Source organism: Egretta garzetta, unplaced genomic scaffold, assembly GCF_000687185.1.
Source record: "Egretta garzetta isolate BGI_Z169 unplaced genomic scaffold, ASM68718v1 scaffold272, whole genome shotgun sequence".
In the NCBI taxonomy this organism is placed as follows: domain Eukaryota; kingdom Metazoa; phylum Chordata; class Aves; order Pelecaniformes; family Ardeidae; genus Egretta; species Egretta garzetta.
Genome location: NW_009258966.1, coordinates 2201334 through 2216335, shown reverse-complemented (window position 1 = coordinate 2216335; position 15002 = coordinate 2201334). Strand labels below are relative to the sequence as shown.

Here is a 15002-nt window from a genome sequence, read left to right as displayed (position 1 = left end):
TCCTGCTGATTCATTAGATCTAAAATATTTCAGGTGTTGGAGTAACACTTCTCATTGCTAACAGGTGTATGTTCTGGAACCTAGTCTGAAAGCGAATCATCTGGAAGCTTTGATATATACTTTGGGGATTGCTTAGTAGAGTTCTCTAACCTTTTCCCATTTTTTGTGTTTAAAAACAAGCCACACGCTTTCTAAAATTCATTACCAAAGTCAGATTTCTCCCACCTGCCCCAAGTTATTCAATACCTGTTATTTTTGTTAATGTTATTCTGGTTTAGTAATCAGATTCAAGAGTTGCTAAATCATATATTGAAATAAATTCTTTTATTTTATCTTGGGGGCTAGTGGCATAGCATTTAGTTGTTTTCATAACAGAATAATAAACTGTAGAAACTAAGGCCATGGTACTTTAGTGTATTTACTGCCACAACTTTTATGGCTACATATTTGAATGTTTATGCTAATTATGTGATACACTTTGGTATATTGAAAACAAAATGTCACCTAAGGGAGAAATGAATAGGTGTAGAATGAAACTGAAAGATGTCTCCTAGCTGTGTGATACGGTTGTCTGCATCTTTACTCCACTTAGGTGATTTACCTTTGCTGTTCCTACTAGATATTTGACCAGAATCTATACTCTGATGACAATGAACCTTCTAATATTTGGTTTCTTTTCAAAGTCTACCCTCCTATTTTTTTTAATTTTTTTTTTGTAAGAGCTATCTTTCATCCTAAGGGGCTTTTATGACACTTCCTCTGACATTTGAAGAGCAATCTTATTCCCTAATTGTCATTGTACTGAAATCCTTATGTAAGCCAAACTGGTTTTGTTGCTAATATAAACAAGCTTTCCATTCCGTGAAATTCCTAGCATCCTTTTCCTGTTCTTGTGCAAACTTGAATCATATTTCTTGAAAATGGATCACTAGATTTGCATGTAGCAGTTCTGATGAGGTCTTACCAGTAACCAGTGCTGTGGCTTGCAGAGTGTGTCAGCAATTTAACAGGATGGGTTCCTACTTCTTGTCCTGATGAGTCCTTTCCTCTAAAGTAGTAAAACCTGCATCCGTGTAGTCAGTGCTTGTCTTCTCATCCACTAGCAATTTGAACCGATTACTTGTTTTCTTCTATGTTTGGAAAAAAGAGCAGAGGTATCAAAGATAATTTCTATCCTGCTTATTTCAAATGCGGGACATATTGCTCCATGTAAATCCTTGACTAAATGAAAAGCCGCAGAATGAGCTCACATAGTATCTGACGGAAAGAGTCCATATAAGCAAGAGAAGTCATAAATGCCTCAGTCTTACCTGGACCACCCAAGTGTGAGCACACAGGTGCACAATCCATTAGGAAACATACTTCAATATTATAAGTTAGTTATTTTAGTTTCTCTACTTCTTGAAGAAAATTACTTATTCACTCAACAGTATGGAAAACCTGTTTTCCTCCTTTGGTTGCCATACAAGTTCTCAAATGTTTTGGTTGTTTTCCTGATATGTCTTAAATAAATGTCAAGCTCTTGCCATTCAAGTCCTGAACTCTTCAGTAAGGTTTCATTGTTTTTATCTTACATGTTACTGTGTGGGAGCTCTAGTCTTAACACTTAAATGTGCTTAACTTTGCTTCTGTGATACTTCTGTTGTCTTCTGTGGGACTACTTGGGTATTCAAAAGTGATTGAATTTGTATATTCTGTTGGATTGGAGCAACCAGGATCAGAAGATTAAAAGTACTGCATCTGCCTCAAAATTGCATGGGGATTTATGTTCACATTTTACGTTTTCTTGAACGGACAAAACTGAATCCATTGATCACCTCAGTGGAATAGTGAGAATAATGACATATGCATTGTGGGGGTTTGGGTTTTTTGTTGGTGGGGGGTTTTTTTTGGGGTTTTTTTTTTTTTTTTGGTCCTCTTGTTGATAGACTTGGATGCTAAACACATATGCTTCAAAGCGGTTTAGGGTCAGCTGAATTGTTAGTCTAAACAAATGACAATATTAAACACATATATACTTTGATAAAAGTAGTTTACTATCTGTTCTGTCAGAAATGATGGGGTGTTAAAACCTGTAGTTAATGTACAATAGTATTGCTGCAGCAGAAAATGCATCTGTTCAGTCCTTTCACATTCTGGCACTTTTCAAGATGATATTATGAAAGCACACTAAACATTTGCTGTATTTCCAAAACAAAATTGTCTTTGAGTTACACCTCTCTTGACAAATTCCCAGTTGTGTGTGAGACTGCATTGACTTACCAGCCCTACAGAGACTCAGTTTTTCCCCCTGAAATTTCTGAATGAATGAACAATGCAGGTGACTTTTTTGTTTGGGGTTTTTTTTCATCTTTGATAAATAGATCGTTATGTAAAGTCCACTTTAAATATACTGGAAAAGCAGTCTAATTAAAGAAGTCAAGCTATTTACTGAAATGTGATTGAAGCTGTTTCCTTGAAGAACAGACAAAAGAAGTTATATTTGGTCTTAGGAAAACAAGCACTGCATGAGGCTGGCAATTTTACAGAAGTGAAGTTTGTGAACAATAGTATTACAAGAATTCCTCTTACAAGATAAGCATTAAGACATGTTAGTGCATATGTCTTTCATGGATATCGTAATGCTTAGGGAATGTTTAAGCATAAATGTAAAACCAGTGTTGTAGATTTGCCATGGTGATAATAGTATCGTAAGATCACGCCTTATTGTCTTACTGAGGGGAAAGTGGACTACGAGTATAGCCCAGTTCCTGAATGATATTAGATTTTAAAATATATACTATGTCCTCTAAATGGTTTTATTTTTTATTCTTAGCGCTCCTTTATATTCTTTATTCTTAGCGTTTTGTATACTTAAATGATACTAAAGATACTAAAAGCTGGATTATTGACAAATATAAATTTACCTTACCTTTATGAAGCTGTTATGTTCAGAAATAAAGCCTGTCTGTAATATCTATACAAATCAAGATCACTTTTTTCTGAATTTCTAACACTTAAATTGGCTTTCACTCTGCTCTTCAGCATATTCTAGGTCGCATGATTCTCATGAGATATTTTGTTTTATTTAAATCTGAACTGAGGCTAGAAGGAAAAACTATAACTTTATCGTGTAATGTTATAAGAAGCTGAAGCAGACTGCGTAGATTAAGTACTATTGCTACTTGTTCCTGAAAAAGATACCTCTGGTTCTGAACAGAAAGATACTATGGGTTGCAAATCCAAAGAAGTTCAACTGAGGGAAGGAATGGTGTGAATGATTGGTGTCTGTTATCGTTTAACTTTTCCCTGGACACTAACTGCCTTTCCAAGGATGTTTTATGAGAAGGGCTGCAAGTACCGTGGTAGACAAAATGAAAATGGAGGAGAGCCAAGAACTCCTACTAAAAGTGTCCCCTGCCCAAGTGTGGAAATACTTGTTTTGTTCGACTCAATTCCTCTGGAATCCCCTTTGCGATTCTCCCGAGCAGCTGGAGAAGTGCATGGCTGATGGCAGCAGCCTTTGGCTGCAATCCTGCTGCCTAGGAAAATGTCCGAGTTCATGGGATAAAACAGGAGGGGCAATATTTCATAAATATAATGCTGTTCCTGCCTCAGCAAGCCTGAGTGTCACCTTCTGTACAATTCCTTACTCTTCCTTGCTCACCCAGCAACTCACAAGCCTCCACTGAGTAAACTCACGCACTGGGATTTTCATCTTTCTCCAAGCCACAGGGTACTGTGCGTTCCTATAATGGAGTAATAAACGATGAATCAAATCCTTTTCCATGGAAGCTTTTTAATAAAGGTGAATTTTAGACCGTGACTATGATGCAGGAATGGAGTGACCGAATCTCCTGAGGATTACAGGAGACTTAAGTGGTATAGAAAATAATACAGGACAGTAGTGGTGGCTGGAAACAGACAACTTTACTTCTATCTTAGGAAGATTGTGTCATGCAAGTAAAAGAGAGAATCTCTGGGAGCAGAAAGATTTCCCCAAATTGAATGAAAGAACAAAGGATTTCCCCAAATTGGATGAAAGAACAAGGGAGTGAGAAAAATCATCAGCATTACCTTAATGAATTACAGTTTAATGAGAAATTTTGTATTTTTATCAGTGTGGCTTGTGTGACTTTCAAAAGGGCAATAATCTTTGTGAGAGATGAGATTCAATAGACACATTTTTGTGTAATATTTTTGTAGAATTGTGCCCCTTGTGCTGACCAAGCAGAAATCTGCTTTCCTTAACGCCATTTTATAATGGTGATTATAAAAGTTTTCTGGAAACTCTGCAAAAGTTATAGTTTGGATGAAAGTGCCATATTTTACAAGAATTATTCTTCCTTATAAATCTCATTTGAAAGTTCAAGGATGCTGCATCCTGCTGAGCCATTGGGTGTTTCTATTTTCAGTACTTTGTGTGCTACTTGAGTCACATTGATTTCCAAATACTATAAAACTGTACAAAACAGGAAGAGTGTAATAACCTTATACAGTAGCTGAGTATTTTTTTCCTAATTAGAGTATTTATTAAAATTGAACAGGAATAGCTCAATGTAATAAGAAGCTGCATTTTCTCTGCAACCCAAGCTACTGTTTGAACTGATTCCGTTTGTTTCTTGTTATTGTTCAAGTGTAATCTTTATCCACTGTGGAAGAAAAGGGAGAAACTTTTCTTTTAATGTCCTCTCAAAAGGTAGGAACATACAATTTGTACAGGTCAGAAGAAACTAAGTCTAACAATAACAAATCATTGAAGAAAGAGTAATTTTCCTTGTGCCTGTGTTATCATTCTGCCTGATCTATTTATCTGTATTTCATTACAATAATTAATATTCTAGAACACCAGCTTTCTATAATTAGGTTCCTTTTTGTTTCAGTTATCCTGAATGTTCTTAAATACGAAACTTGGATAGACTTGTGGTTGTGAAGTAGTGCTGGCAGTTCACATTTACATTTTTTTTAGAGTGAGGATGCATGCAATATTTTTACTTCTAAAGCAAGTTGAGAAATGTGGCAACAGTATTTTCTGCTTCTAATGTATACAGGTACCACAACACTTGCCCTTTTCTTATGCAGAAAACCCCAGAGTACCTGTTTGGTTCCCCTCTGGAGGTTTTAAGTTCTGAGACTTGATGGTTCCACATAGCTGGTCACTTCCTAAGAATGATCAACAGTCTGCCAGATTTCCTGCACAGACATTAACTAGTCTGGTGGAAATCATCCAGCAGGATTTATTTTTGTGCTCTTAAGAGACTGTATTCATTTCTTCCCTCATACATGCCTGTGCCTTTCTCTGAAGGACAGGGACAAATGTCAGAGGCTGAAGCCAGTGCCATCAGCGTGTACCTCCCTCCGGTAACACAGAAAGCCTGCCTTCTGCTGGTGGCATGGCCCCACGCAGGGAGGGAGAGCTGGGCTAACACATGGTGCTCTGTGTTTTGGCTAACAGCATTTTACAGGTGTCCACTCAGCCTCTGGTTTTCGTGTACAGCTCGTACAGTCAGTCATGTGTGGTTAGATGGGCCTTTTGGATGTGAAGATGTGCACCTGAAGGCACCGGCTCTTACCAGTTTAGGTCTCACAGGCATATCCTTTATTACTACTGGTGAAATTCTTGGTTTAAAGAAGGAAAATACCAGCAAAAAGGTTGTATTTGTCAATATATAAAGGCTTTATTAATTTGGCTGGTGCAGCATGGTTTGGACTTTATCCAAGCCTTGATAAGGTGAGTGGGTTATTTCTGTAGGTCCTTTAACAGTAGTGGCTTATATACAGTTGAATCTCAGGGTAACTTCAAGTACGGGTAACTCAAGTAATTTGCCCCAAACTGCATAATAAACTTGTAACAGCAGAATATGAACTCAGATTTTCCCAAGACAGAAGTCCTGCCTCTCTCCACCTTCCCTCGTACTGCTGGTTTCTGCTCTTTTATAACCTTTTAAATATATTCTGGTTCCAAACCGGTCCTTTGCTGTTCTTGCATCCTCTGCTCTTCAGTTCCCCGTAGCTTTACTAAGGTCTGCCTTTCTGGGAAGACACCTCAGGAGTGTGAATCAGGCTGTGCCGAATAACAGAGAAATGGGAGGATGATGTAAGGGCAATGAAAAAAGTAATTAGACCATTCTGTATTCAGAAGTATCTCCTCAAAGAATCCAAATAAATGGACAGAAGGATTAGGCCTGTGAATTAACAGCCTGCCAGGAAATTTTTTGCTTTGAAGACTAAAGAAATAAATTAATAAAAACTTCACTAGCATGGGGTTAAGATTATTCACTGGTGCTCTGTAGTTTTTGAGCTTCTAGAAACCTGAAAGTGCATGATTTAAGTGTTCAGCTTCCACTGTGGGATTTTAATTCTGCTTTTCTGCAGTGATGCCTTGCTGTATCTTTACATGCTCGTGCACAGCCTCTGCAGGTGCCCCGACAGCCCTGGGCACAGAACACCTAGGCTCTGTAGGGCAAAGTCCTAACACGTCCTTCTTTCCCTGGCAAAATCCGGATTTTTAAATAGGTATGGCAAGTAGGGGCTTTTCCCAGCACTGAGCTTACTCTTCACAAATTATACCAGACTTGCCTGGGGTTTCATTCTGAGATGCTCCTTTCACTTACCCTTCGCTATACTTTCAGGATTCATTGTCATATATGCCAGTAGGCTATTAGTAATTCCATGACACGAAGGCATTTTTGTTCATCTCTAGGGAACCTTTGTAGCTGAATCATTCCCACACAATCAATTCAGTTCAGCCCTGAAAGGAGGCATTCTTGATTCTTTGGGATAAATATATACTCTTTTCAAATCACAAGATGCAGCTCTTCCAGGCTGCTCTCACTAATAACTCCACTGGTCGCCACACTGAGCGTTAACATAGTGAATGCAGCTGGAGTGTTTGCAAATATGTGCCGGAATGTAAATGTGTGAATACAGCATAAACAATAACACATTGTTCTAGCTCATTCACATATCTATTCATGTATCTTGTAGCAATTTTCAGGCCCCTGAGAACCATCAGCTAGTCCAGCCTCTTGGCTATCCTTCCTGCATGGGTTTCTCAGATGGTCGCTTTCTTCAGGAGTTCATCTTCGAGATCCAAAGAAATCAAAAGATGGACAACCTCTACTAATTGCAGAGGTTTTCCTATCTGTGAACCCTTGTCACTGAACCGTTCCCAGGGACTGTTGGCAGTTCCCTGACTTCATAACCAAGGTCATGTTGCAGGGGTGGTAAGTACATTATTTTTCATTGCCTGAGGCACAATCTAAAAACATGTGAGGCACCACTGGCACACTTGAACTGCACTAACTAATCTGTGGGACATTCAAAACATACAGAGTTAAAGACTGGGGTTTTTCTTCATATTTTTTTCCATCTTCACTTTTCATAGGAAAACCTGGAAGAGAGCTCTAGGATTCTTCAAATAAAGCTTTTAGGTCCAGGTATAAAATTGCTCAAGTTCTCTTGCTTCATTCCTGTGTACAAGGCTGAGCAAATCCTTCCAGGCTGCAATTCAGATGGAGAAGCATCTAGGAAGAAGGAGTTAACACATGAGGTGCCTTAAGGGGAAATATTAAGAGATGCCAATTGAGGAAGAATACTTTTGTTGAACTTGAATTTTGAATACTCTGTAATGCCAAAACATAACAAGGGTTTGAATATTAACTTCTGGACTGCATTTTTCCAGAGTCTCAGCTATGCCCTTCTTCTGTTCATTTTCCGTATGCGATTGAGCTGTGTTTTGGGAGAGTCATAGTCTCTAAAGCTTTACTATTTTGTATTACTTTATCCGTGGTACTTCGCTGGCTTATTATGAGAACAACGCTTGCCAATGCTCTCTATTAACTTTCATAGTTATCCTTACAAACAGTAATTGATCTTTTGGTGAATTTAAATATCTTTCTTCAAAGGCATGCTGGGAGATTTTTTTCTGTGGCTGAGTGATAATCTTCTTTATTATATTTACAACTTTTAACAAAGCTCTGGTTTCTCTGCTAATTAAATTGTGTGGGTTTTCTTTCTATTTTTCTTTTGATAGAAGTATTTTCATCTTTAATGCTTTTTCACCTCTTGAGATATTTTGAAAATTAAAATGATAATATGAAAAAGCCACAAGAAATATGTTATCCAGTCTTGGTTTAGACATACATAATGGATTCTTGAGCCTCAAGTGAGAATATATCAAGAAAAGTTTAATTCACTTAACCAGAATGACGAAGGAAGTTTGTTCAGCATTATACTTCATTTTGACACAATTCTATTCACATTTTAATAGAATTAACTCATGATCTATGTACCCATGAGTTAAGATTGTATTAATTTCCACTTCTTTATTCCATTTGCTCCATTTCAAATATAACATTTTAAGAGCAGCTGTTGAGGGGTGCTACATCATGCCTCTATTCTGTTACCCCCTGAATGCTGCAATATAGATTGCATTAGTAGAACTTATTTTATTTGAAATACTGTCCAAATATATTAGTAGCATATGTGTGTTTCAGAACATATAATATTTACACATTCTTTTAAGTCATTGCAATGATCTATACTGTCAAGCCAGGTCAAGTCAGCAGAACTTTTTTTTAAACTTGTTCTGGGATCCACAAAGAGATACATGCTGTATTTTCTTCTTGAGCAGACAGATTTTTTCTACTGTTATATAAAACCCCCTCAAATTCACAGGAAACACTGTTTTTTCTAGTGTAAATGTGAGTTCTTTCTCACTAACTTCAATATTATTATGATGATCAGTTCTACATGGATTCACTAATCTGAACATTCTCTTGAACAAAATGAACCAAAGCATTTTAATTAATAGGCTTTAGGACCTTTTCAGTATTCTGTTCTCGAAGTTATGAAGTGGAAGGGTTTTGCTGGAGTTTTTTTAATTAGGAAAATTAATTTTTTCTTAATCTTACAACACATTTCTGCTGTGAGATACTATGCAATGCCATTGTGTTCTGTTGATAAATGAAATATTCTAGAAATGTGTTGGTTGGAGTAATTTGGCTTTGTAAAGCTAAATCCTTTGAACATGTCAGTATGCTCTCCATTCTCCTTGATACTCGGTATTTTGAGGAGAGGCGTGGCAACTAAAGCAGCCATGAGCTTCACAAAGTAGAGACAGTTTTTTGGGGGGATTTTCCATGTTGGGGAGGGCATCAAGGGTTTGGTCCAAGTGAGTGGAATGCTTGAATTTTTTTTTTTTTTTTTTTTTTTTTTTTTTTTTTTTTTTTTTTTGTGTGTGCGTGCGTGTGAATTACTATAAAAGCTGGCTAAACAGTGAAAGGATGAAGGCAATCCCTTTCTGGAAGTTGTGTTTGAGAAATTCAGGGGGAGGATGGGAGCTTTACTAGTTGGAGCAAAGTCTGCTTTTGTTGGAACTGAGGATTAAGATTTTTTTTTGGTGAGCAGCATTACTAGGGGACAGCAAATAATTACACCATATTAAAGGCAGGGTGCCAGAAAGTGGAGTTTTATGTATATGGGCAAAAACATACTGATGAAGGCTAAACTGTGATGGAAAGGAGGGGACCCATATAGGTATGTTTGAGATAGGTTGCTCTTTGTCACTGCATATGCTTGCTAAGGACAGGAACTCCTAAGGTATAAATAAAAGTGTGTTGTAATTAGAGGGGCAGATGGTTCTCTACAGTTCATTCTAATAAATATGCTTTTCCTGATCATACTACAATGATAATGCAAAACTTCACACCTCTCTTACAGAGCAATTTCTTTTCCAACTAGCTAGAATTAATTGTTGTTCTGCAACATTTTTTCTCTCCGGTGAGGCTAGGATTGAAAATATTCAAATGTTAAACCCAAAAAGAAATCAAGTCTGTATCTGGTATCTAGATTCCTTCCAAAAGGAGTCTGAATATTCCTTTTCAGTGTCTGAAGAGTATAGGTTGGGCCAAGCAGTGGAGAGACCACTGCTCCTCTTCTGTTGTTTGTTTGTTTTTTTTCTTAATTCTGGGTAGTTAGTATATGAAGACTCAGTTATGATACAAGCTGCGCATAGGCTGCTGAGAGCAGGAGACTGTATGGCTTGTGGGGTAATCAAGTGTACCTGAGTCTCAGGCACTGATCATACTTTGTAGAGTGTGTAGAAATCTATTGATGGAGAGCATGCTGTGTCAGTGTGAACGTGCACAAGGCTTTAATAGTTGTATTTTTCCTTTGTTTTCTCAGAGAAAGAAGGAAGACTGTCCATTTTTACAGTCTTCATTCAGGAATATTTTTAGGAAAAATATACTCTGTGATCAGCTGTCACCTAGGCAGCATACAGGAACGTTCTCACCCATTTTATAGATTTAAAAGAAAGGGAACTGAAACTGAGGGTGACTTTGAATTTTAACACAGCAAAAATATTCAGTAGTTTTTAGCCAGTGTGTGCTTTTGAGCTGCTTTACTCGATTTGATAAATTATTCACAGATGACTGCAAATTCTAGCCAAATTGCTTATTTAAATGCATCATTACTGGACACCTCACCAGCTTCTCATCCATTTCAGCACAGTGTACTCCTACTTCATTTCAAAGCTTATTTTACTTAAGAAATCACTTTATTTTTCCTGGTTTACTGGCTGTGCTCAGAAGATGATGATTTTACTACTCTTTTAAACCCATTTATATGTTGCTTACATTGCAGCAGATACGATGTTTGACTACAAGGCTTTTTTCCTGCTTATCTGGTCCATTTTATATGATAATGTCTAAAGTAATCTATTATTTAATGAGCAGTTGTTTATTCATCGATTCTTAGATTTTACCCTTCAGATTTGGTTGCTGGATATTTCATACAGAATGGCTCAGGATTTCTGGATACAGTGTGTCATAGTATATATAATGCCTTTTGCTACAAATGTTTTAACTGCAGTGTAAGTAAAAACAGACTGGATTTTGTGTCCAAACCCAAATTTTAATTGGCAGACTGGTTCCCTTGGGGCATACTACAGTTGTGGTTCAGTCCATAGCATTGGAGAGTAGGAAATCATGTCCCAACAGAGGAGGGAAAAAAAAGAAAAAAATTACTGCTTTATTACATCTTCTTTTTTATTTTTTATATACTTACAAAACCTACCAGCAACACAAATGAAAAACAGATACTTACTGTGCTTTGTCCTTTGCAACAAAGGACAGTTGTCTTTGTCAAGCAGGCTGAAGACCGTAATAACTACAAAGCCTTGTTCAGGTCTAACAGTAGGTGTGGGAAAATTACATACAGATAGAGATCTTGGTTTCTTGCCAAGGAACATATCAGACTCTGAGGTAACCTGGATGACTTTGTACCCTACCCTGTATGACAGAGCAGCAGATGTTTGGCCAGCTGCCACCCAGAAGCACTGGTAGCCTTGAGGGTCTGGCTAGCCACCAGACAGCCTGTTGGCAAGATCTTGGAAGCCAAACCTTCCAGCAGCCTCTGATGGTGCTGCTGTAAGGCCCGGAGCTCAGAAACCCCAATATCTTCGTTGTTCATCAGCCAGCGATGGCACTGGTGTGGAAATCCCAAACTGTTGGTGTCCTGGTACTTATGCTCTGCAGCAGCCCTCTGGATAAATTGTGAGAACCTCATAGGCCTTGTGTCCTTGATGGTCTTCAGGCCCCGGGAGGCAGGCAGAGAAGCTGCCAGAAAAGCAGACAGGTATCTAGCTCAGCTTTCATTAGAATTAAACTTTTCTGCAGGAACATGCCAAATTCAGCATTTTCTAGCAGAAAGTTGCTATACTGGAGCAATCTTAAACAGCCTTATTAAAATTTAAATTCTTCCAGCCTGAAGAAGAAAAAAAATTGGGGAGGTTGGAAGTTGGTGATCTCTCCTTTGCGTCTGTGGGGTTATGATGTTGTTCTGTTGAAGTCTAGAATAGGTCAGAAAACTAAAACAACCAGAATGTCCAGAAGAAATTAAGGGTTTGGGTGTTTGGTTCCCAAGAAGGAGCTTGAAACAGTAGTAAAGATTTTGCAGTTCATTTAGGAATTTTTTGAAAGTTTGAGGGAGAAGAAAGATACGAGTTTAAAGTTTTTTTTTAAATTACGGTGTTTAATAGTAAAAGCTTGATCTTGGTTAATATTTTGTGTTTTAATTACTAGCATACCAGAGAAAGGGAGAATAGTTTGTGCTGTTTCCATATAAGTTGTAAAGCTTGATGAGACCTACTTGCAATTGAAGCATGATCACTGCACATGTTCCTCACTGAATTTTTACAAGGACTACCTTGAGCACAACTGTTATCTTTGTGTAATATTAATTAAACTATATATCCCAAAGCACATCAACAGCGAACAAATAAAAACCCAAGTGGATTGCTACTCTCATTAGATTATCTCCCTTTCTTTCTCCTCCCCTGTCTGCCTAGAATTGATATTTCTATCTGGAAATGCCAGATCCCAAAGTGAATATTTTGAACAGTGAATGCTGTAATGTGTTAGAGCAAATTTTTTGTTCAAAGAAAGAAAGATAGCTGAGGAGGAGGAGGAGGAGGAAAAGGCAGGTGCCCAGAGACCAGAGACCTCCTTACCTGTTCTGCTTCATCCTTTTTGTGCATCTCTGTGCAAGTCCAGTTAACTTTTAAGTACTAAGAACATGTTGGAGTCTAATAATGCAAAATTAATTGTCCTGTGAGTTGAGTTGATCATGTAAACATCCACATCTAGGAATTAAGTATACAGTAAATTTTGATTTAGAATGAAGGACAATATTGAAATGTCAACTATATAAAAGTAAAAATAATAATAATAAAAAATCTTGTAAATCTTTCACCAGCAACTGCAAATTAAACATCCTGACCATTTCAATATGTGCTCAGATTTTTGAAACTTTAAACTGTTCTCACATGCTGGTACTTCTACTTTCCTCTGTATCAAATCTATAATGTATATTTTTCGCATGTTGATTCTTTTGCATCTCTTATTCTCAATAGAGAGCTGCTTGTAAGTAGCATGTAAAGCTAAGCATTTGTTTTAATGATTTCATACAGTGTTTGCTCTTGCCCTGCACTGAGGAACACTCCTCCTTTCCTTTTTCATCCTTTTAAATAAGTTATTCAGGCTTGATCCTAAGTTGTGGCTTCCGTGAATGGCTTTGCTTGAATTTGCATAGTGTCTTTTATTTCATTTTTCTTGGTGCTCATCCTCCCTGATACGTGATTTTACTACTTAGGCCATGTTTGTTCATACAAACAGGCACCTGACAAGAAATTTACAGCAAGCTTTGTCATTGCTTTGTTTATAGGTCTTCTTTCTTTTAAATCAAAAAACAAAAGGTGCCAAAGATTCTACTACATGTCAGTTTTTTAAAAGTTTGCTTTTTAGAAATCATAATGCGCTTCAGTCAGGTCCTCAGTTTGCAAAGCGATTTTTGAGGAACGGGAAACTTTTCTTACTATTTGAAGAAACTTTCATTAAAAACAATGAAACTTGTTTTCAGTCAAGTACAGATTGTTTAGTTATATACAATAACTGAAGTGTGAAAAGATCCTTCTTCTGCAAAATCTTCTAAATTCAGCAATACAGTTTAAATGTTCTTTATATATGTTAGCAGAATGAAGGCACCAGAAGAAAATTAAAATTAGTTTCTGTTGTGTATCTGAAACAAGCATCAGAAGACTGCGTTTAAAGAAAAATTTGGATAAAGAAAGCTTCAGGGTTTTTTGGTACACAAGCAGTAGGCTGTAAGAGATAAGATGTTATGGAAACAGGTACAAAGATTGGAGATGCAATTTGGACAAGAGCTGACTAAGAATGTTTTCTTTCTGTTGTGTGGAAATCAGTCCTATGATGGTAGCAAAATTAAATATTCTGCCTGTGTTCATTTAGCTACAGATTGGCCCTTTTGGGACGCGGCTCAAATGCAAGAATAAAACTGAAACTACTCAGAGTTTTGAAGTTTTTCTTTCCTCTGCACCCAAGAGAATGAAAGGAAAAAAAGTAAAACATGGATCAATGAACTCTTTTTTTCAATTATTTTACAAAACAATACAGATTGCGGGGCATGAATCATGTAATGGTATTTCACTTCTTAAAAATTTAATGAAACAGATTATTCTCTGAAGTAACCTGCTGTGCCTGTTTCGCAGTGACAATATACAACATTCCCTGAAGCTATTTCTGACATCACTGAGTCTAACATGGTTTAGGATGTTTGATGGAAAATTAGGTGTAGGACAGATGCTGGTAGAGTACCCAGTAATTTCAGGGATACTACACTAAACAGTCTGGGCAGAGTAGATTATTATCTTATCAGCTGTCAGAAGTACTAATGCAAAATAAGCAAATGGACTGTGTGACAATCTGATACACTATTCTGTTGCTTCACAATAGTAAAAGCTGCTTCTGAGGTTTTGTAGGTTTGATAAAGTTAAGATACATGTTGCTACTTATGACGTGTTGGATGTAGAACTGAAAGCTTTATGTCGTGTTGGGGCATGTTTTCAACGATGCTGCAAACAGTGGGCAGGGAGCAAGGTACATGGGAGGCCGCTTGCTTGTTAAGCCTTGAGCTTCATGATTTTAAGATTCGAGGGAGGTTTGTGGCACTAGCTGACCTTAGCTGTCAATATACAATGGATTTTTGGCTAATTTTTAATGTGGGTTAATATTTAGCGTGCTTTGAGAAACAAATACTCTAATACTTCTGAAAGTTGCTTTGTTATAATGTTTCCAGTGATACAGTGCTCGGAAGTGACTTCTGATTTTGGGTGTGTCACTCTTTGGATGAGAATTTAAGAATCTTGGAACTAAAACCGATACCTGGTGCTACTATTTCCTTGCTTTCATTAGGTTGCTATGTCATATAGCTCCTTTGTAAATTCTGTGATCTTCATTATAAAATTAGTTCAAATTTTTGCCCACATTACTTTGATGGGAAGACTCTTCCAGGCTTATCTGTGACAGTGTTTAGGAACCTTAGTTTGAATCTGAGCTGACTCTTTGGCTAACTTCTAACCATTTGTTTTCATTCCAATGTTCTTTTACCCTGACAGCTTTCTCTTTCAATAGTATTTAAACTCCTGTTGTATTTATACTCCG

General features: G+C 37.3%; 1 protein-coding gene across 1 annotated transcript in view; it reads left to right on the top strand.

Annotated features, from left to right (window-relative positions):
• COMMD10 (COMM domain containing 10) overlaps positions 1 to 14073 on the top strand; it is an 87602-nt gene extending 73529 nt beyond the window's left edge. Inside the window, exons 5-6 of the mRNA XM_035890223.1 lie at positions 13791 to 13851; positions 14051 to 14073. Coding sequence (XP_035746116.1) covers positions 13791 to 13851; positions 14051 to 14073 — 84 coding nt within the window. The remainder of the gene's footprint in view (positions 1 to 13790; positions 13852 to 14050) is intronic.
• Positions 14074 to 15002: the final 929 nt, after the last annotated feature.